At 39.6% G+C, this 23,511-nt stretch overlaps 1 protein-coding gene across 2 annotated transcripts in view; it reads right to left on the bottom strand.

Moving 5' to 3' along the window:
• The window catches only part of agbl4 (AGBL carboxypeptidase 4), a 434,905-nt gene that overhangs the window by 13,790 nt on the left and 397,604 nt on the right, over window positions 1-23,511 (bottom strand). For both annotated transcript variants that reach the window (XM_088425984.1, XM_088425985.1), the window contains 2 exons: window positions 15,626-15,778; window positions 7,605-7,767 (listed from right to left, as the gene is read on the bottom strand). In XM_088425984.1, the coding sequence (XP_088282110.1) occupies window positions 7,605-7,767; window positions 15,626-15,778 (316 nt within the window). The remainder of the gene's footprint in view (window positions 1-7,604; window positions 7,768-15,625; window positions 15,779-23,511) is intronic.

The following is a 23,511-nucleotide window of genomic DNA, read 5'->3' as shown; positions in this document are numbered from 1 at the left end:
GTTTCATTTCTTTTCATTCTATTTTATCGTGTCTTCACTGAGCATGATTACAATTGTAAAGGCAGAATTTTAGATGTGATTTGTGTATTGACTGTGGTTACAATGTGGAGGTGTACTTAAACAATGTGGAGGTGTACTTAATGCTTTGACCGGTGAGGAGGCTGCCTGCCCCTGTATTCTTCTGTGTCGTGTTTAATCGATGACGGGTCATTGTCATGGCTCAAGGGCGTGTGCCGGCCTGTGTGCTGATGAGCCAGACAAGAGTGCGGGGGACGTCACGACTTGTTTACCACGGCTATTTACTGTCAGCGCAACATTTAACGGCTTTTGCCATCATGTCCCTGGCGCCCGGTCCTGGCAGACAGATAGACAAGGTGATGGGTGGACAACAAGGCCCCCCGTGGTTCGTCAGAGAAGGAACAAGAAAAAAAGCGCTGTCCTGGTGGTACGGGATTTTACACGGAAACAAGGGAGGAGACATCAGAGTCATCAATGAATGCCGCTGACAGTAGCTGTCACTGCAGTGACACACAAGACAACTAATTATCAATGGCAAATTAAGAAGCTAGTCAGCAACAGTGATACAGAAAAGGCCACTTTTGTCCTTAATTATTGATTTATCTAGGTCAGGAAAGTCAGTGAAAGTTACAAACTTTAGCCCCAAACCCCCACTTTTGGGGATAATAGGGAGTGATGTGAAAATTTGCGACGAATCGAATGTTCTCAACAGATTTTCACCGCGTTGTAATTGCCAGTAGAAGCCACATGATAGCAGCAACGATCTCCTTTCATTTAAATGAAACCTCATTTCAAGTCCCTTGGAATCAAGTTGAATGGTGCTGAAGTCATACTATTTAGTTTTGGCATGAGCACAAAAACAGCAAAGTTTTTCAATGAATAATGGAAGACTGGCTCCCCTTGTTTTACACATTTGTGATTTATTGTGTCGTTATTTTGAAGTATTTGAAAAATAGCCAGACTGGCCTGCCATTCGTCCAGACCTGTCACCAAATGACAAGGAGTGGCCCATTATGATGTGAAAAATATGACAACAAAAATCTGAGAGTTTTGAGTATCTGAATTGTACATCAGGCATAAATGGGAAAACATATTGCAACAAACCTTTAACTGGAACGCTTCAAAGAGAAAAATAGCGAAATAAAGAAAAATAAGTTACCTGGTTTTATTGAAAGAGAATTCTTTGATGTTTGCTCCAGCATTGTAAATGTGTTGCGTTGTTCTGTTGTGAATACATTTGGGCCATATTTTATAGACTAGAACAGTAGCCGATTGTGACTATTTTTTACTGGTAACATTTGGAACACATTGGAAGGGCACAAAAACAACCTAGTTTTCAACAACTATTTATGGACTAGAGTTGAAAGAGATAACACAACCCAATTATCGCTGCTTTTTTTTTTTGGACTAAATTTAGACTACATATGGGCTTTAATACAACGAAGTTATCAACGACTATTTCTGGATTGAATTAAGTTTTAGGCAAAACGGACTAGATTTAGTCCAAAATCAAATGTCCACAAGATATCTGGGCTGGGTGGGACTTGAGTACAGAGTGTGAGTACTTTTGCCCCCTTTGGCCGCTTTAACAAGCTGTTTCTAGCACTTGTAGCTAATGACGCCAGTCTCATGTAGTGTTGGCTCCAATGGCACTTTGTCTGTCAGTGATCACACATCAGCTGATACTTTCGACTCACTGACTCCTCTCGGCGCTTTCACGCCGACCTCTCTCAGCACCGCCTTATCATTTAGGTGGTGGGCAGGTCTCCACAAATTGTCTCTTACGTAGATTCGACGACCGAGTGAACATTTGCTTGATTTTGTGCATGGCTGCCATTGCCTAAATATGAAGCGCCGCTCTAACAATACCTGTGCAATCAGCTGTGTGCATCTGCTTTCACACATACTGTATGAGGCCGTGCATGCGCTGGTATGTGTTCGCGTGAGACCATGTGTGTGATGCGTGGAAGCGAAGCATATTTGCCTCCAAGCTATATCATTTGCATACCTGTCACAGCCCCTCCGTTGGGCGTCAGGTGCACTCAAGCATAGTGCGTTCCAGTGGCAGCTCTGCTATTTCATGGCTTCCTACTGTTGTGTGCCGCGCGTCTGACTGTCAGCTGACAATGAGTGTGTGTTTGAGTGGATCCAGAGATGAACACAAAGTCCCTGGTGAAGACGACACCATTAAAATCTTCCACGGAGGAGTTTACTGTGTAAATGTATTTTCACGTTTAGCCAAGTCTTCCTAGTCAAAGATCACCATAAGATGCATCACCACGTCCACATGAAAAAGCAAACAAAAGTGTTTGGTCCCCTTTTCAATCACAGTCATTCACAGCATTAGTTCTATCAACCAAGTACTGCCTCAATAATGGTCTTTAATGTCAAACGCTATAATGACAATAAAATGCAGGAACATAGTAGTAGTAGCCTGTGTGTTCATTCAGGAATCACGTCAATGTTTTATTCCTACAAGAGATACTTACTTCATTTTGTACCTCTTTTCCATTTGATTGTTGTGAATTTGGAATGTCCCACACAACTGCTCTGCTGCAGTGTTTTTAACAAGTGGTTAATGATGCAAAATTAATCAGTTTAACACTGCTTTTCTATTTACAACAATTTTTTTGGATATATTGATGCATTTTGAACATGTTCTATTTTTATTACTGTATTGAAGAATTTGGATGTGCCCCTAAAATTCAGAACTTTATATGTCCTTCTAGTACGCACAAGTGTTAAAAGAATAAAATGTTGTGGCATTTGACCCGCAGAATTGAAATGAAATAAAAACATTTAAAATAATTCACAATTTATTTACATTAAAAATAACAAAACAAACAAACAAACAAAATTTTGTCCACCCTATCATTATGGGGTAATTGCCCTCGCAAGAAATCTTTTTCAGTGACATTCCAGCCAGCATTTTGGTTTTCTTTAATAAATGCTAAAACAGCGAATGATTGTTGAATAAAAATTAACATTTAGGTTTCACAATTTTCATCGTGTGTAGTTATATGCTTGTCAAGTTTGAGTTCACTCTGTCATGGTAAAATAACAACGGATATAAAATCCTATAAGCAACATATTTTACAATCTTGACTGTAACAGAAGTGTGAAAAGAAGTGGACTGTGAATGCCAAATCAAATTTAATTATGAATATGACTCTCATTTTAGCTTGGGCAAGAGGCACAGTACGCCCTGAAAAGTTCATCAACAATCACAGTGCTGCATTCTTGCTTTGTGCCAAAATGTTTCTTCTACAATCATTACCACACATTTACTCTTTGCTTCCAGTAACTACCATCAATATCTGCATCTTAAATGCATCTGAATTCATGCATTTCCCCAGGATCTTAAATACTCTTTTATTCACACATTAGAGGGATTGGCCTACTTTACTAATGGTTCTACATATAAGTTAATTGTAAGTGGATATACATGAAGGAAGCACACGCATGCACACATTTGGCCAGGCATGCACAAAGACACACAGGTAGCCAATGATTAGAGGACAAATAGACGACAGACAAGAGAGAGGTTGTCCCTGCTGTTTTGGAGAAGAGGATTCACAGCTTGACTAGATGATATAATGAGCTGTTATGTTCTTGGTGATGAGACGAGAGGAAAGGACAGACTAGAGGAGAGAGGAGGACATGAGTGGAACATACACATGCACACAAACACTTGGATCTTTTTCAAACTGTGACAAAAAGTCTTAACTGTGAGAAATGTTAAGAGGCCAGTTTTGGAGAAGGACGGAGAAATGGGTGTATAAAGTGGCTATTATTTATTTGTTATGTGTTAGTTTTGTCCAATGATGATTGTGTGCAAGGGTGGGAGGCGTGTGTGGTTGTGTGCATGTGTCGGGGGGTGAAGGAAGGTGGACTGGAGGTGCTAAAGGTCTCTGTTGATGATTTGTACGCTCCATCGAGCAGAGTACCGGGGCGGAAAAAGCGACATGGTCGGTTCCTTCAACCTGCCTGACCCCAATCTCCACTATGCAACGGGTCCCACTGTGCAGCTTGCCCAACACACGAGACCCTGCCTCATTGTGACCCTCCCCTTTTCCATAAAGGAACACACACACACATTCACAAATGCACGCAGACACTTACATTACTTGGGAACAAAAAAAAGATCATTGGTCCACCCACCAGGGGCAAACTGCTCTGCCAATTTGACCTTGAGTCGAAAAGGAACAGAACCGATATCACAAGCCTAAAGACTATAAGCCATACAAATGGACAGTCTCTGCATAAACCTTTGTAAAATTCAAAACACAAGCCCTCCACGTCATGACGGCAATACACATAGTTAATGTAGCTTTCTTTACCCAGCAATGCTTCCTTGCCCATGTTGTACATACCAAAAGCCACCGGTGTGCATCATGTACTGTTCAGGTTTAAGTGCTAAAATGGATTACAACCTGGTCTAATACAAGGGCATTTTTGAATGGGGTTTTAAATGGGAATCAATCCCACCTCTGCCGCATGATAGTCACATGTTGCAGCTGTACCGATTGAACTTAGAATCTTGCCAAATGTAGTATTATTTCATCCAGCCACAAATTAAGAGCCAGATTCATTAAAGCAGGGGTTCTCAAACCTTTTGGAGTCAGGGACCCCTTTTAGATAGCAAATTTTCCAAGGAGCCCCATTGCAAATGTTTGCAGAAACAACAAGAAAAAAATTATAATTCAAACCAAACATTAGTGCTCTTTTTATTCAGCAACATGTTCAATTTAACAACAAGTATATTTGTTACTTTTTAGCTAGATTTACTGAAGTTTAGAAAATAATAATAATAATAATAATAATAATATATACTTGTCCTCAAAATTATTCACACCCTAGAAATGTCTTTTGTTTTTTCATTTTTGTGACAAAACCATTTCATTTATGCAAGTTTCTTCATGAGTTATATGTAACAAACAAGTAAAAGAATCAAAACAACAAACAATTGAAGAAACGCAAAATCTAACAGCAATTTTACTGATGGAAAACCAAAAAATGCTATGTTCAAAATTATTCATACATTAGTCTAATGTTTTAATTAATAATCAAATACCATACCTTTTGGTTTTAAAATTACCAGGAGACCATTCCTCTGTTTGTCAACCAGCATTCTGCATTCCTCCTGTAGAATATTGGCCCATTGTTCACAAGCAAAGGCCTCAAGCTGGGTAAAGATGGTGGGTTTCAAAGCAAACATTCTCATCTTCAAGTTATACCTCAATTTTTGAACGGGTTCAGATCAGGAATCTGACTTGACCATTTTAATACATTCACATTTCGTTCTTGTCCATTTCTTCTCTACCTTGGCAGTTTGTTTCGGACAATTGTCCTGGACCATCCAGTTGTGGCTGAGCTGGAGTTTCTCAGCAGTCACCGTCAGGTTTTTGTGAAGGATTCCGATGTAATCCCCCTTCCTTTATAATTTCCTCAACCTTGACCAGGTTCCCTGTGCCATTGGAGGAGAAGCATGCCCATAAAACTATGTTGTGACTACCTTGCCTTTTAGTAGGGATGGTGTTCTTTTTTTTTTTTTTTTTTCTCCAGACTTACTCAGCATTCATAGGCCCAAATAATGCTAACTTTGCCTCACCAGACCACAGGATGGTTGGCCAAAATCTAGAGTCATGCTGGAGGTGACCTCTGGCAAAAGCCAGGCAGCCTCACCGTGCTTTTCCTTGAGCAGGGTTGTCTTCCCAGGCAACTCAATGCTAGACCTTGAGACAGTCGTCCCTGCCTGCTCAAGTGTTTCTATTAGTGTTTCTGAGGGTTGATATTAACCTCTCAGCATACTTTCCTGGCAGGTTTGAGAGACGCCTTCCAATTCTTACCACGCCCACAGAGATTTTTAATAGTGTTGAACCTCATGTGGTTGTTAAGGATGCTCTGGATGGTTGCCGTAGCGATACCAAACGACTTGGAAATGGTCTAGTAACCCTTCCCTTGCTGTGGGCACACAGGATTCTAACACAGGTCCTCCCGCAGGTCTTTCTTCTTGACCATGATATCCAGAACCCTAGTATGACTGGGAGACTTTTTTTCATTCATATTCTTCTACAAAATTATTTTTTCTAAATTTGTTTTAAAACATGCATTTATTCACCTGATGACATCTTGAAATAGCATTTAGCATCAAAATGTACAGATTTGGGACATTTTTATTTAGATATTGACAGGGGTACGAATAATTTTGAACATAACACTTTATGTAAATCTATCAATAATATCACATTGAAATTAAAGTTATCTTGAATAAGGTATTGTTTTCATTCATTTGTTTGCTGGTCACATATGACTCACAAAGAAACTAAGAAAAAAAATCAGTCACAAACACACAAAAAGAAAGCAAAATTCACAAGTGTATGAATAATTATGACGACAAATGTGTGTGTGTATATATATATATATATATATATATATATATATATATATATATATATATATATATATATATATATATATATATATATATATATATATGTGTGTGTGTACATACACACACACACACACACACACACACATTTGTCCTCAAAATTATTCATACACTTGTGAATTTTGCTTTCTTTCAGGCACACATTTTAACTTCAACATCTTCCCAAAGTATACAATCTAACCCTAACACACAAGTGTGTACCAGGATTGTTCACAAGTAAAAACATCCCTCCCACGCGGTTTTACAGCAGTTTGCCACATTCCTGTTCCTGTAATGTTAAGATAACCATTAGACAATAAACTTTAGCATAAAATCTAGCCAGGATATGAGTTATTTTCGATAGAACTAACTACAAATTATGAAGATGATCCTGTATTAGACAGTTATCAATATGATGCAGTGTGGTTCTACACCACCGGCAACCACAATAATACAGATATTGTTTCAGAGCTAATCAAATGTTTATTTGCAGCAAATATTTATTAAGTAAAAGGAACAGCAGATACAGCCACTCAAGCTTTTTGTTGGTAGAGCGAGTATCCAGCCTTGGCACTAGAGGGCACTCAAACAACATCCACCAGTACCATCCCCTCCATCCGCAGCAACACTTAAAAACATCACATGTAAAAGGCTCCTTATCACTCTTCTCTAAAATGTTTGCCTAGATCTCAGCGCCATCGCCTGCTCTTGGGGGTACTCCAGTCTGGAGAAGGTCAACTGAAGGGAAAAGCTCCTCCTCCTATCAGTGTCCATTAAGACATGGACGACCTTCAGCGGCCGTGATGTGCGTTTGTGCGTCTGAACGATTGTGTTTGACAGGAGTCTTGTTTGACTCATTGTTCTATTGTTTAGCGCAATGAAAGCGTCACCTGAGCTTGACTACAGAGGCCTTGTTTTCTCAGGCACCTTCGTGAATTAAATCAATGGATGCAGTTATCGCATCCCTCTTGTAACTCTGCACATCTGTCGAGACGAGAGGTGACAAAAGACCAACGTAGCTTTTGTAGAGATGCAAACTCACACACAAAGCCTTATGTACACTGTCATTTTAGTGACATGCCGACAACTAATTACCAGATAGAAAAGGTAAACCACGGTTGCTGTCTACAAATAGAAAACACACAGCAAAGGATACATGTCTCCTCAGTGTAGGCCACAGGTGCCGTGCTGTCAGAGGTCATGTAGCTGTAGAATGACACTTCCAGAGTGTAGCAGTAGGACATGTCGTCAAGAAGACCGCCGAGGAAACGTCTGCCGGTGCCAGCCTTCACCACGTCGCGGTTAAAGGACGTGTTAGACTGGAAGAAAGGAAAATACACAGGAGACAAGATGAGACAAATTCTGCAAAGCAGTTTCCTTTAACCCTTGTGTCAAACCTAAAAGTGGAGGCAGAGCTACGTGTTGGCCAATGTCACCCCTAGTCACTCTCTCCACCCCTAGCTACTCTCTGGCCAACCCCACACCTCAGGAAAATTGGTGATTTTCTGCCATTTTCACATGGAGGCAGTATTTTTTATAACCCTGCCCTAAATTATTTAGATTAACCATATTTAAAACCACAATCCACATCCATCCATCCATCCATCCATTTTTTAGAGCTGCTTATCCTCACAATGGTTACATGTGTGCTGGTGCCTATCCCAGCTGACTTGGGGCAGTAGGCGGGGGACACCCTGAACTGGTTGCCAGCCGATTGCAGGGCACACAGAAACGAATAACAATTCACACACCCAATCACACCTAAGGACAAATTAGTAAGTCCAATACACCTTCCATGCATGTTTTTGGAGTGTGGGAGGAAGTCGGAGTGCCTGGAGAGAACCCATGGGGGTTTAGGGAGACCATGCAATCTCCATAGTAATCTGGATTGAGGAATGAGGTGGATTTGAAGTCAGGTCCCTGAACTGTGAGGCGGACGTGCTAACCACTGCATCACACCCCTATTAACTACGGATTTTTAAAAAAAATATACTTGATTAAAATGCAATATATAACAAGCTGTCTGAAGGAAACAGCATTCAATCCTTTAGTCTAAGTCCCTCAAAATCATTACCCTCACACCATAGCCAAGAAGTATATACATTAGGGGTGGGAATCTTTGGCTGTCGATTCGGTTTGTTTTTTGGGGTCTCTCATTTGATTCAGAATCGATTTTTGATTCTCAATGATATTCGATTCAAAACAATTCGATTCACTTACTTAGAAATGATTTCTGCTTCAAGTGCAAAGAATCATTATACTATTTTTTTTTTCATTTTTGCAAGACAGAATAAAAAGGGTGATGTAAAGAGAGCATATCTTTTTTTTTAAGTTTTGATTTGAAAGGAGCATGCCTTTTTCCACAAAAATAGCATGTTGACAACTGCTATTCAGCTAACTATAGACTGTATAGCTTTTATAGTATAAAATAAAATGAAACCAAAAAGAACAAGATATACTGTCATTTCATATTTGAAAATATTATTTTATTAATATATACATTAATATTATTATATTTTTAAACTGTTGCCCACATGAAAACTACTGATATTTATCAGTACATGTATGATAAACAAGATATAAATATTAACTTTTTCAAGTGAGCAGCTAAATCGATAGTGCGAGTAAAGGTAAGGGGAGAACGTCGGGAGCATTATTGGTCACAATTGTTTGTAACATATTATCCAGGAGAGTGGAGAGTATTTTTTATTCATTTGCATGTATGTGATTAATAAGTGTTTGTGAATTAATTTAGTTTGCATACTTTGTTTTGTATTGATTACGATTTCCTTTATGTTCTGTATGAATATTTTTTTCTTGGTTAGCTCATTTCTTTTAATGGTTCATTCCTTAACAACAAAGTGAAATACTGTATACTGTACAGTCCTCACTGAGACCAGTATAAGCTTAGTCCGAGCTAGACAGCAAGCTAAACTCTGAAGTGATGACGCAAGACGTCCTCATAATAGTTTGTAGCTTTTAATGCAAAGTGAAACTAAAAATAAATAAGGTAACTCAAATCATCCATGTTTTTCGATAGCAAACATTCACAGCAAGAGAAACTTAAATTAACTGACGATTCGACAATCCCCCCCCTCCCCCCCATGTTATATCATTTCATGATAACTAGACCTAGGATTACATCTAAAACATACTGGTGGTCATTAAGAACACATTCATTTGCAAGTTTTTTAAATTTACAATCATTTAATGTATTCCTTTTTAATAAAAAAAAAAAAACCTGTTAAAATTTTACACACTGTCCCTTTAACAATTTAACAAACATTACGCATATACTGTATGTGTCTCGATCGGTACAGATTCGATCCCGTACTTTTCTGCTCGAAAGCTCACCAAACATTCTGTTTGCACAGTTTGGGGCAAAATAAAAGCATTCAAGAGTCGTCCAGAACAGTGGTCCCTAACCCCCGTTTTGCGAACCGGTACCGGTGCATGGATCAACTGGTACCGGGCCGCGTGTGCTGCACCCGAAATAATGTTTTGGAGATGATTTAGTTTAATGCTACGTGCACACCGAACGCGAACGAGGCGAAAAAGCGGAGTGTTTTGTATTGTAGTCAATGGAGTTCGCACGACTGGGCACGAATGCGCGTCGGGCGACACGATGGATGCAAATAGAGCGATGTGAATGGCGAAATTTCGCCTTTCGAGTGAAGTTAATTTTTTTTTCCTTTTTTCGCGTTTCGTGCCGCGGTAGCCAATCAACTTTGGGAACATTCAAGGGCTCAAGCAGTGGGCAGGAATGAATCATGGCGGCCACTTTGCGGTCACCGGGAGCGATCCAACACGGCCAACTGAGCTTTCAATACAAAACAGAGCCAAGCAAGAGCACTCACCTGGCTCGTAGAAAGGCGGAAGCGACAACTTGGGACAACTGGTATGTGCAGCATTTGCTTCACTTAACAGCTGTTGAACCGTAGTTACTGTGCAAAGCTAACGATAGCGCAGCATTGTCAGCACAATATTTAGCAGGGTCTCAGCCACTTGATTGCGACATTGTAACTTTTGGCGCCGCCTCTGGCCGCAGTTGATATTACATACATAGTGAGAAGGATGATGTGGTTTTTAGAGCAGCCAGCCCCCCCTCGCCGCCCATTGATAGCACTATGCAAAATGGCATTGACCACTGATGGCAATTCATACCTGAAGGCAATTCAATTGACCACTGGTGTTTAGCTAGCGAATCATGAATGACACAGTTGACAGAGAGTACAGTGAATCCCACTTCGCGGTTCCACTGTCGCGGATTTGCCACATTGCGGATTTTTTTACCCATTCACCACATCACCACCACAGGCTTGTACTGAGCCTAAACGCCAATGACAATTGCTGAGAAGGTGATTGTTCTCCAAGGAAGAAGTTACATGGCCATGGCCCGCCATTTGGGAGTGGACGAATCCACTGTTTGCTACATTAAGGACGAGGTGAACATTACAAGACATCACTTTTGGCATTTCAGCAAAGCCAGTTGCTACGGCTCGTAAAATAAAAGGATCATCCGTATGGATGCTGCTTTAGCATTCTGGATTGCCAACTGCCGACGGAAGAAGCCCTTTCTTTTGAAGTCTCGCGCAGTTGCGGTCATATTAGTAGCGGCCCGGACATTGAATTAAAGTTTAATCTGTATATGACCAAAGATGATTACAATGGGGAGTTTACACTTGAAATACCATTTTAATGTAAAAGAAATCTATGGAAGGGTTTTCTAACGGTCTGGTGAATGTTGTCTTTGCTCCTCTTGTCTCTGCCTCCTGCCTGTGTGTTGACAACAACAGTGCCGGGGTGCGCTTCATGAGGTATACGGCGTGTGCTTGTAGAGTTTCAATCTACTCCCGCCCCAATTCCTGCCTCACAGGCACGTTTGTGTCTGTCATGAAGCGCACCCACAGCAAAAGCCAGACTGTAAGGAGCAGACGTTCGCCAGAATGTCTTACCTAGATTTCTTTCAGCGCACAGGGTGACAAAGATGGCTACCTGAAGACTTAATCCTGTGTGAGAGTACTTTTAATATCGTATTTATCATGCATTTTAGTGCTTAATTCAAACTTGAATTGGTATCCATGAGTCCCAAGATTGCTAGTGATGTTAAACAAAGAAGATGATTTATATGGAAACGAAGCTGGAGATAATCAAGAATATGAAGAAAGCTAAGATAGCCTAGCCTAGGCTACCCTTACTAGGGAATATAGCCATAACAAGTGTCAACTCAAAGATAAATAAATCCTTTATATATATATATTTTTTTTATTTATGATGTTATTTAATTGTATGCATGTATATTATATATAAGTAGCACTTACTATACTATTTTATACCAATTTTTAATATGTCTATACAATTTTTATGTTTTTACCTGGGGTTTTACACACATTACTGTAGCTACTCAACATAGGTTTGGATTGCCCGACAGACGGCAATTTCGCGTTACGATCCCAACCGCGGGATGGATTCATCTCGTAAACCGGGGGCTCTATGTATTTTATCATGCTGTTATTCTTTTGTACCTCAGAAGTGTGCACAGAAGTTTGTGCATGGTAAATTGGTACTTCCCAATAAAGGACCAGCACTCAGTGAAATAAGAGTTCCTACAATAACAAAAAACCCCTCCATGAGCTGTCACATTACTGAGATGGAGGGCTTTGTGCGTTCCAAAGATTCTAGAAGCTGAGTTGACTGGGGCTTTACACCCCTGGCAGAGTCACCCCTGCCAAACAGGTTCTGGGTGAGATTCCAGACTAAAGATGGCTCAGAATCCCCTTATGATGAGTACTATCGATGAATCCATGTTTCCCTTGCCTGGATGTGGGTTGTCTGGTGGCCCAAAAGGACAGTATAGGTCCCCCTTCCCATGGTTACCCCACCTGTGGGAGCGGACAAAGAGATCGGGTGCTGTGTGACTGAGTGCCAGCCAAAGGTGGAGACCTTCGCGGGCTGTCACCTTTCTGGCCAGGAAGGAGCCTGAGCTGGTGTGTGAGGCAGAGAAATTACGACTAGATATATTGGGACTCACCGCTATACACAGCTAGTGCTCTGGTACCAGTCCTCTCGAGTATAGTTGGACACTATACACGGACACTATAAGGTGACACTATACTCGGACACTATAAGGTGACAGAAAGGCTGTCACCTTTCTGGCCAGGAAGGAGCCTGAGCTGGTGTGTGAGGCAGAGAAATTACGACTAGATATATTGGGACTCACCTCTATACACAGCTAGTGCTCTGGTACCAGTCCTCTCGAGTATAGTTGGACACGCTTCTAATACGCAGTTGTCCACTGATGAAAGGTGGCAAGCAGGTGTGGGACTACTTATTGCCCCCAGACTCATAGCCTGTACATTGAGGTTTACCTTGGTGAATAAGAGCATAGCCTCCCTCTGCTTTCGAGTGGGAGGATGGATCCTGTTTTGTTTGTGCCTACGCATAAAACTGTGGTTCAGTGGACCCACTCTTTTTGGAGTACTTGGAGGATGGAGAGCGTTGACTCTGGGGAGCCCCTCATTCTGCTAGGGGACTTCTTTGAATGTGGGCAATGACAGTGAGACCTGGAGGAGCGTGATTGGTAGGAACGGCCCTCATTGCCTGCAGTAAGCCAGCTGCCATGGCAGCGGTATCTGGTTATGATGCCTCCTGGATGCCGGCAGGAGGCCCCAGGGATGATGTAGGACACACTGAAAAGACTACGTCTTTCGACTGGCCTGGCAATATCTGGACATCCTCCCTGAGAGGCTGGGCAAAGTGGGAAGTCTGGGCTTCCCGCTTACAGATGAAGCGGTAGATGATGGATAAATGGATGGATGGACGAGAATAACAACATTCACATCTTGAACAATAGTATTTTCATAAAATCCTACAACCATATCAACATAAGGTTAAAACGTAAGTTATAGTAAAGACATTCTGGTAATGTCATTATAGAAACCATGTTATAAAAATCTCTTACAAAATGGAAAAGTTATCAATTTAAAAAAGAAAATGTACTTGTTTGTTAACATTGTATTGAGACCTGTCACTGCTGCAGTGATTTGCTGAAAGGCAAACTTGCTGCCACTAGTGAGATTTTGCCATGATTGCGTTGTGCAACTGCAGCAGTGCACTGTGGGCCGTGTTGAACAGGGAGGACGGGAGATGACCCCTGGGTCAAATAAATATATGGCCTGACTCAATTCTGGTTTCATTAGGTTACAATTTATGAATGAAACCATTTTTGGAAAATACTTTCAATACTCAATTGAATTGATTTAAACTGGACAAAATAAAAGGAACACTGTAAATACAGTGACATTTCCATGCCAGCCATCTGGAACATTTCCATGGATTTTTTTTTTCAGGAGATGGGGGAGTTACTAGCGATAGCTCGATCTCACTTTTTCATGTCAATACGATGCTAATATTGCAGCCTTGAAGATCATCCGGGGGGGCAATCGCCTACCTGTGAGCCAATTCAAACTATCTATCGAGACCAATCCTGGCCAAAATGACTAGCTCGGTTTTTGATTGATTGATAGTACAGTGAGCCCTCGTTTTTCCCTCGAATTAGCGACGGAATTTTCGTGCATGTGTAAAGTGGATGTCTGAATTTTTTTCTTCATACTATGCATAATTAACACAAATATTACTGCAGAACATACAGTAAATTTAATTAAATCTTAAATGATTAAACCTTATACAGTAACTGTACTGTACCCCTCCCCATTCATTTTACTGTAGTCTCAGCCACGGTCATATTAGTGGTGCCCGGAAGTGAGGGTAAAGTGAGGCTTGTAACCTTGAAATACCAATTTATTACAAAAGAAATCCAGGAAAATTTCTAAGAGAAGCGGGTGAAGCCTCCTTCCTCCTCCCAACAGCATGTGGTTTATTTTTTTTTTTTTTTTGATTGAGATTCGCGCTGCTTGCCTTGGCCTACATAAGAAGCGTGAGTTAGCCCGGGAGTAGATTACAACTCCTGTCCTCATTGGTCGCGTGTCTTGCAGGACACTCAGACATGATTTCAGGAGAGAGATTGGCACTTTTATCAGACATGCGATTGGCTCCTGGCGCGACCATTGACCAATGAGGACAGGAGTTTTTATCTATACCCGCCCCAACTCCCGCTATTAGGTAGACCAAGAGACCAGTGCTGGTCTCATTCAGAAAACACACATGGTGTTGGGAGGAGGAAATGAGAAAAATTTCTTACCAAGATTTTTTTCTTTTGTAATCAACTGGTATTGTGAGCGTAAACTGTGATCATTATGTTTGCTACAGCCGTCACTTGAATTAGATTTCCAGGCGCCGCTAATATATCCGCGGCTATCCGTGAGACTGTAGCCATTTTAATTTACAGTTACTGTTATTATAATTTCTGTTTAATAATTTAAGAGTTGAGTAAATATGTGTATGACAGTAGTTGGTGCATTTATGGTTACCTTGTCTGTTTGGCATGCAGGAAACCTTCAGAGCTTAATAGCAAAATAGCTTAATTTTTTTTAATTAGAAAAAAAACTGGGATGCACTGAGGGCGCGATATATGAGGCGTGAAGTATTAAGGGATCACTATCTTTGTATCCTTGTAGCTAGCGTGCATTGTGTGAATGCGGAGGTGGTGGAGTGACGCTTGCTTGTTTTCATTTAAATACATGAAGAACACACTTCTGTGTTTTTTGATTGTCAGTTATATAAGAATACAGAACCCATGATTTATATTCACTTAAGTTGCATTGCGTTCAGTGACTATTTGCATAGTAAGACATTTCAAACGTCATTACAAATAATCAAAGCACCAAAACAGCAGTGACTCATAGATCAACACATTGCAGTGGGTACGTGCAAACAATATAATTTATTGTATCAAAATCTGCTGTGCTGCCCACCGTTTCTTGTTCTGGGCAATAAATTAATAAATGTTTCCATTTTCTGATTGTAAATGTTTTTTTTTTTTTTAAATTGAATCCAATCACAGCAAGTTAACCTAACATTTGTATACCAGTGAGCCTGCATTTCCATTTGTAGTTAATATTTCGCAACCTGCGTTTTGATTTATAGTATTTTGTAAACTGTACATAGTACGTCTAAGTATTAAGATTACATTACATTCTGACAAAGAAAATGATGCCACTGTGTTGATGTCTATGAGTGTGTGTGTGTGTGTGAGCGCACATGCATGTCAAAACTCACAAAGGAAAAGTCCTGTGCATTTTGGCACAGCAATCGGGGGAAGACAGCCTGTCTCTGGACGCGCTCCTCATCCTCAAACACGTTGCCATACATAAAGCCGTTCAGCATGGTGGAGTGAGCGTGGACGTCGATGTAGAACTCCAAGCTAACATTCTGATGTCGGAACACGGGATTTAGAGAGACACAGAGACAAACAACAACAGGTTATAGTGGTAAATAAAGCGTCACTTTCTGACATTGGACCTCAAGGCCTGAAGGGAGTTGAAGATAGAAATCCTGAGAGAAAATCTAGAAAAGCAACTACAACTAACAAAGTCATTCAGTAAAACTATTTTAAATTAATATAGCTTCCCAGTAATTCAGTTAAGATGGAGCTCTTCGAATTCAGCAAAAGGGTGTGATGACTGGTGTACATTGTTAGGCCTGTGAAATACTGCTATATAAATTCAGACATTTTAGAATGACTTACACAATGATTGTGTTGTGTGTGTTTAAAACAGTTGATTTTTTTTTTTTTTTAATTTATCAAGTACATTTGACCTGAAGATACAGTAATATCGATTTCCTGGTTTGCGATATGCAGTATGATTGGTACCCACATGTATGGAGTAAGATTGCTGTCCAAAAGACATTTACTTATGCATTTAACCATTTGTATCCCTTATATAACTACCATATTTCTCCATGTACAATTCAAGTTTTAGTTCTCAATTTTCCTCTACCAAGTTTGACTTGTACTTATACCTGCAACTCAAAACCAGACAAATGTTCTCCACATAACTGTGTTTGAATAACATTAATTTGAATGCGAAATGAATAATATCATGTCATTTACAAGGCTTAAAATAATTATATATGCCTCTAATTTGATATAGTATGCATCCGTTTTCAAGAGCCGTTTTACTGCCCCTCCGTTGTCGACAACGAGGCTGTGTGGAGAATTTTTACGGCAGACTTAGACCCGTTATAAAAAAGAAAATATGGCTTGACTTGTCCAATCAAGACAAAAATGAGAGGCATGGTACGCGTTGATGTCAGCAGGTGGGGGGAGAAACACAGTGAAGAGCAACTGATCCATGCTCTGATCTTGCCACAGTCATCGCTTGGATAAAGAAGTCTTCAGCAAAGCATTTCTGGAGACCTTCATTTCAAACAAATTTGGATGAGTCCAAAGATGACTATCTTTGGAACAAGGATGTTTGTGCAACATTTGTAAGAAGCGGGTGCCTGGGATTTAACTGGGAGGAGCAATTTGGCATGTCAGAGAGCGATCATGACTTTCAGGGCTATTTGACAAATTCATATTCAGCTGTGTCAAATAAGTAAAACTAATATTCCCAATGTTACTCGTTGGGAGGCCTTCAAATAATTTTATTGTTGCAACATTAGTATCAGTATTTGCATCCACGCACACATACAATGCCTCGCACTCATTTCCGTCCTCCACGTAACTGCAACAGTATTTAATTCAATATACAATGAAGGAATGTGTCTAAAAGTACCATCATTTCATCATTTTACTCAATTAAAACATACCCCATGTGTTTTAATTGGACAGTCATGTAACCACTAATATCAGATAGGGCTGCACAATTGTGTCCAAAATAATAATCACAATTAATTGGGTCAGTATTGAGATTATGATATTTAATCACAATTATTCATCATGTTTAGTCAAACATTTCTATTTATTGCACTTTTTTTTAAAAGTAAGTATAAATAAACCAGAACTCGAGGCTTGAAACTTAAAATAATAAAAAACTGAAGTATAAATAATAAATAATAACTACGGCAAAAACTGGGCACAAAGGGCAACACAGCTAAATTACTTGCTGAGTGCAAACCAATGAAAAAAACAAAGCCTACTAAGAACCATGCATCTACTAACACAACAGGCCTGTAACAAAATCTACAAGAGCCTTAACATTATTTAAAAAAAAACAAAACAAAACAAAAAAAAAAACGTACAAATGCACCAGGATCACACAAAGTGAGAATGGATGTAATGGATTCAAAATGTCATTTTTGGTCATTTCAAACTCAATTACAATTACAATTACAATGTGTCATTACAATTTTTGTCAATCAGGATTTCCAAAATGTGTCTCAGTTTACAGCTAGCAAGTTATATATTAGGAATTAAGTGAGAAACTCAATGCCATTTCACTCTGGTGCTGATGGGAGACTGCTGAAAGAAGAGAATCACTTGAATTGACTATGGACGTAGCAATCAAAATATCATTTTTGGTCCTTTCAAATGGAATTTATTCAAATTTATAAGATATATTAGGGGGTGATAAAAAGCAGAGCTTTTGTCAGTGTGACACCCTGGAGTGTTAGTGTTGCCACATAATACGAATCAAATATATGTGGCTTTGAATATTTTCCCTGGGGGGGCAGATAACCAGACAGGTGGACAAAATCAAACTAATGAGAATGCAGACAATAAAGGCAGATGCGAGTGGAACAGAAACATGAGCAAAACCCCACAACAAAACTCACAACCCAAAAAACATCAAACCTCAACCAAACATGACAATAAGAACATTGTTTTATTTCTTTACCATTAATTGAATATGAACAACATAAAATGACAAAACCATATTACCTCACCAAGGCTGCCCCCCACTTATTTCAATACAAAATCCATTCTCCTTTCTTTCCTGAGAAAGACTTCAGTGACTTGCTTGTAGAGTTATCTGCGTATTTCATTTCCAATAAAAAAATCATTTCCCATTGACATGGACCCCTATACTAATACTGAAAGTCGCATCTTATTTCTGTTTTGGTCTGATTCAGCCATTGTGGGTTAAAACAAAAACAAACAAAAAAAAAAAGGCAAAAGATTTGATTTTTCTGCTGGTCTGGTTTCGCTGTACGCTACACCTTTAGTGCAGATCAGCCAGAGCACGACGGTTCACTTTTAAAAACAAATAACTTTAACTACTTCAATGTTGGTTGACCAACATAGCACCGCCTCCACGCAGTGAGCATCCAATCATGTCACATTCAACGTGAGGCTTCTAGATGGCCATCTTATGACTCGATTGGTCATTGCAGCTGTCTATTAACTACAGGGGCCCGTTCACATATGTCTTTGCACACTGCACATGTGTCTTTGCTCATGGCAGAGAAGGCTTGCTACTGTAGCTTGCGAATGTACTCAAATGCGTTTGTTTGCAGGCAGATTTCATACAGCCTGGCGACATAGGTTAGCTGAATTCTAATTGGGTAAAACCTCTAACCTAAAACTAAAACACTGGAAGGCGCATAAACCAATGGGAATAATATCACATGAAAAGATGGAGGATAAATTTACATATATATATATATATATATATATATATATATATATATATATATATATATATATATATATATATATATATATATATATATAAACACAAACACACACACACACACCAGATTTTTCGGGTTATCAGCCCTGACTTTGTCCTAATGTTTTGAGCCCTGCGATTTATAGTCCAGTGTGGCTTATCTATGGGTGTTTTTTTGTTTTTGTTTTTTTTGCTAGCCATCTGCAAGCAAAGTTGTCTATCTGTTTGAGGTGTCTATGGAACATCTATCAAATAGAACTGATGTGAATCAATGGCTGTGCTCAAAAAGAGTTAAAACAATATACGGTATTATTAAAAACATATATGTCTAAATTTAAGAGAATGTATAACAGTTTGGGTGATGTGTAAATGTTATATACAGTACACAGTTTATTTGATTTTATTTATGTATTGATTATTGTACATGAATTATGTAGAATGTGTTATGGTCACTAAAATAAACTATCAAACAAAGGGAGACAAAAAAAGATGCTATTGAACTATTGATTTCGATTTTGAGCTGCTATTTAACATCCATTTTCTATGAACATGTTGGGACTAAAAATGCAGGCATTTTCAGTCTGTAACTGCTGGCAGACAATTACAAAAATAATTAAATTACTAAAAAAATATATATATTAAACTTCATATACCATCTTTTTGCATAATGATCTGATGTTATTACCTGTGGCTTATACTCCAGTGTCGCTTATCCGTGACAAAAATAATTTTGTTGCTCATATTTTGCTGCTGCGGCTTAGATAACTGTGCGCCTTATAGTCCGGAAAAACGGTATATATATATATATATATATATATATATATATATATATATATATATATATATATATATATATATATATATATATATATATATATATATACTGTATATAGATAGATAGATAGATAGATAGATAGATAGTAAAATAAATTTAAAATTAAATTGACTTTTATCATAGTTATTATAATTATTATTGTATATTATTGTTATGATAATGTTAGGTCGTGTTAGGCCAGCAGAGAAGGCCTTGATTGCCTTGACACACATTCCTCCTATCAAATCGGTCCCCATGGTAACCCAGTATTCATAACAACAGTTCTGCCAGGGGTTGACAGACATTGAATGTCCGGTTGTGTGTTCACAACTCCCGGGCAGGAGTCGAACTCCTGCCCTTATTGGTTGATGGATGTGCCAGGAGCAAATCACGCGTCTATTAGGAGTGCCTGTTTCCCTCATGAAACTCATAGATGCTGTTAGGGAGAGCAGGAGAAAGCTGACACCATTTCAAATTTCCCTTATGTCAATCTAATTCTGTCCTCTAATTGGATAGTCAGAGCAAAACTTCCTCTTTCCCCTACCACGATCTATCGCCTTTATTTCTCATTGCACGTACAGCAAGCTCACTTTAGTCCCTGTGTTTACAGAGTGAGGGAGTAGAAAGATAGTGGGGAAGGAGGGTAAAGCCAGAGCCGTAGAACAAGTAAAACAGAGAAAACAAGGCTCAAAAAGATTGTGTGCGTTTGTGTGTGTGTGTGTGTGTGTGGGGGGGGGGGGGGGGGGGGGTGGATACAAGTGAAAAAGGGCAAACATGGAAAGAAAAAGCATTGAGATGTGTGTGGAGGCATGCAGGGAGACCGAAAGAGATGAGAGACAGAAAGAGCGAAGGATGCAGTTTCTGGGCGGCCGGGTTGATGCAGAGCGGTCCCGCATTTGAAATTCCGCTCACAGCCAAGGCAATTTCCTGGCAGTGGCTGTGCTGTCAGCTGCTTGGCTGGCTGGCGGTGAAATATGGTGGCTGGGAGTCGGCCACTAGCAGCCCCAGACAACCTGATGGATGGAGCCCTAGAGGAGAGAGGAAATGGCGGCAGGGGGAAGGCGCTTGGAAGAGGAGCATGAGGAGGGGTGAGGACAGTGTGGAGGGAAAAGAAACTGGGGCGAGAGGAAAAAGGAGCAGCAGGCAATGGAAGTAAATGCATGGTAAAGGAAATATTTAGAGACGAAAAGATAAAAGGGAGGGAGATGGGTGAGGACAATAAAGGACAGTGGCTGATCCAGCTTTAACTTAAATGATGTGTTGATGTACTTTGCTTGATACTGAAATTCAAAAACACCACATTCATTAAACTACTAGTATGATCTCCTCAATTAGTGTTTGTCAACTAGGGGTACTCATACAACTTATACCGATAGCGTGGAATGGATCGAAACATCCCTAGTTTTAAGTGAACGGACCGAGGTCTAGACGCAGGGAAGGCAGTCTAATGAGCACGCACTGTGGGCACTCACCCACACCAGCTATCAATAAATAAAGTGCTCCCTTGTTTTTCATGGTTAATGGGGACCCAAAAAACTTCTGCAAGGGGAATTCCTTGTTGTAGGAGTTGACCCCAGACTGACAATTGTATGTACAAAAAAATGCCCATAGAGTGTATCCAAAGTGTATGAAATGTGTTTTTTAAAACCATGCCTACCTTTCATCCCCATGCCCAGTGATATCCTATTATGCATATGTCTCTTTGTGTGCACAAACTTTATATTCTTTTAGAAAACATGACATACTGTGCGCTACATTGTGGGGAGTGGCCGCTAACTCTTACCGAGTTTCTGCAGCCCCAAGCCTTAGCGTGTGTGGTTCATTCCTGTTGTCGTTCACTGACTGCATTTGGGAAACACAGGGGATTCTCTCTCCAGAGCTGGTTGCCCTCAGGGTAGCGGTCATTGTACGTTGACCCAAAGCCCATATAAAAAAAAAACCCAAAACAGAACGACGAGGAAGCAGCGTTCACAATGCAGCAGTTGTTTAGTTTTAATTTATTTTATTTTACATTTACTTCCCTTTGTACTCTATCACTCCCTTTGTACTCTACCACTTGTAAAGAATATTTGCACTTTTACAATGCCATGACTCTGTCGATGAATGATGAATAGTGGTTTAGTTTCAAGGAAAAGTACCTTTATTGGCAGCTGAACAAGACCAAATATTAACAGGCTGTTAGGCTGTTTCAGAGAGCATATTAGACTGAGCGTGAGAGTCTTATTGCAGTACATAGGGTAGGCACTGCTGTAAAGCAGTGACATTCAGTTTTGTAAACATGGCATTAATGGAATTATCATTGTGACGGTTGACATATATATTTATGAAGAAAACGCGAAGCACTGAAGCCACAAAAATTGAAGCGCAAAGAAGCAAAGGAATATTGTATATGATGGTGGACATATTTTAGAAAAACATAAAAGCACCAAAAAAAAGCACCAAAACCGCAAAAAGTGAAGCGTGAGGTGGTGAGTCAACATTGGACTCAAGTCAGTTTTTGCTAAAATTCTATACTATTAGTCATTATTTGGCTTGGGTATGGTAATCATCAGAATTTGAATAATTCCTGCTTTTTTTCATTCTGATTCCATCACAACAGATTGCCTAATGCTTACCTTAACTTAAACTGCAAAAAGAGGTCTGCACTTTGAGATCCAACAAAATAGTCCCCTCAAGTGAAAGAGATCCCCATAAAGACTTTAAAACATGGCATTTGTTCACCACCATAAAACAAAATCAAACAAAATCAATCAGTTTGAGATCATGGTTATCATTTCTGTTCAGTACTCCAAAAAATTGCTCACCATCCCACCTCTTCAACTCAGTCATCAAATCTGTCGATGACACCACCTTGCTTGGCCTCATCTCAGGAGGAGATGAGTATGCCTAAAGGGATGAGGTTGAGAGACTGTCAGCATGGAGTCGAGGGAAGCACCCCCTCTAAACACCACAAAGACATAAGAACAGATGCTGGACTCATGAAAATTCCGACCTGGCCCTACTTATCATCAACGAGGTCTGCATCAAGTCCACATTTCTAATGAGTTCCCCTGGACCATCAACACCACGGCGGTGGTGAAGTAAATCCAGCAGCGACTCTACTTCCTGAAAGTGCTCAGAAAAAAAAACAAACAAACATTGAGGAACACCCGGAGTGCACTGTATCCAACAGGAAAGCAATGCAGAGTGCTCAATATAGCCTAGAAAATAACTGGCCCTCCCCGGGCAACAAGTGAGGAATAATGTCAGAGACACAACTCATCCAGGTCATCAAGCTTTCAATCTGTTGTCATCTGGTTGTCGCTATAGTGCTCAAAAAAGCCGGAAACAGACTCAGAGACAGCTTTTCCTCCTGAGCAATTAACAATCTGAATAACAGAACAAGAACACACTGAAAATAACTATTGTCCTGTTCAACTACTATGGATATGCTTTTTATTCTATTCTGTTTATTCTATTCATTTTGCTGTGTATTTTGTCTTAAAATATCTTGCAATGTAGTTCCATACAGCAAAAGCGTATTACAATACATATTGCTTTATACTGGACAATGTTTGTAAAAAAAAAAAAATTAAAAAAAAATCCATGGCATATATATTCAAATTGAAAATTTGAAAATGATTAAAATAGAGAAATTGTATTTATTCTTTTTCAGAAGCCACACATCTATGAGCACACATTAAACATTGTTTTTTTTTTAAAGCATGTCCACATTTTATTTTATTATTTCAAGC

The sequence above is a fragment of the Hippichthys cyanospilos genome, chromosome 10 (genome assembly GCF_059441005.1).
Source record: "Hippichthys cyanospilos isolate Australia breed blue-spotted pipefish chromosome 10, RoL_Hcya_1.0, whole genome shotgun sequence".
NCBI classification, from domain to species: Eukaryota; Metazoa; Chordata; class Actinopteri; order Syngnathiformes; family Syngnathidae; genus Hippichthys; species Hippichthys cyanospilos.
The sequence above is the reverse complement of the archived record's forward strand: the minus strand, read 5'-3'. Positions and strand labels throughout refer to the sequence as shown.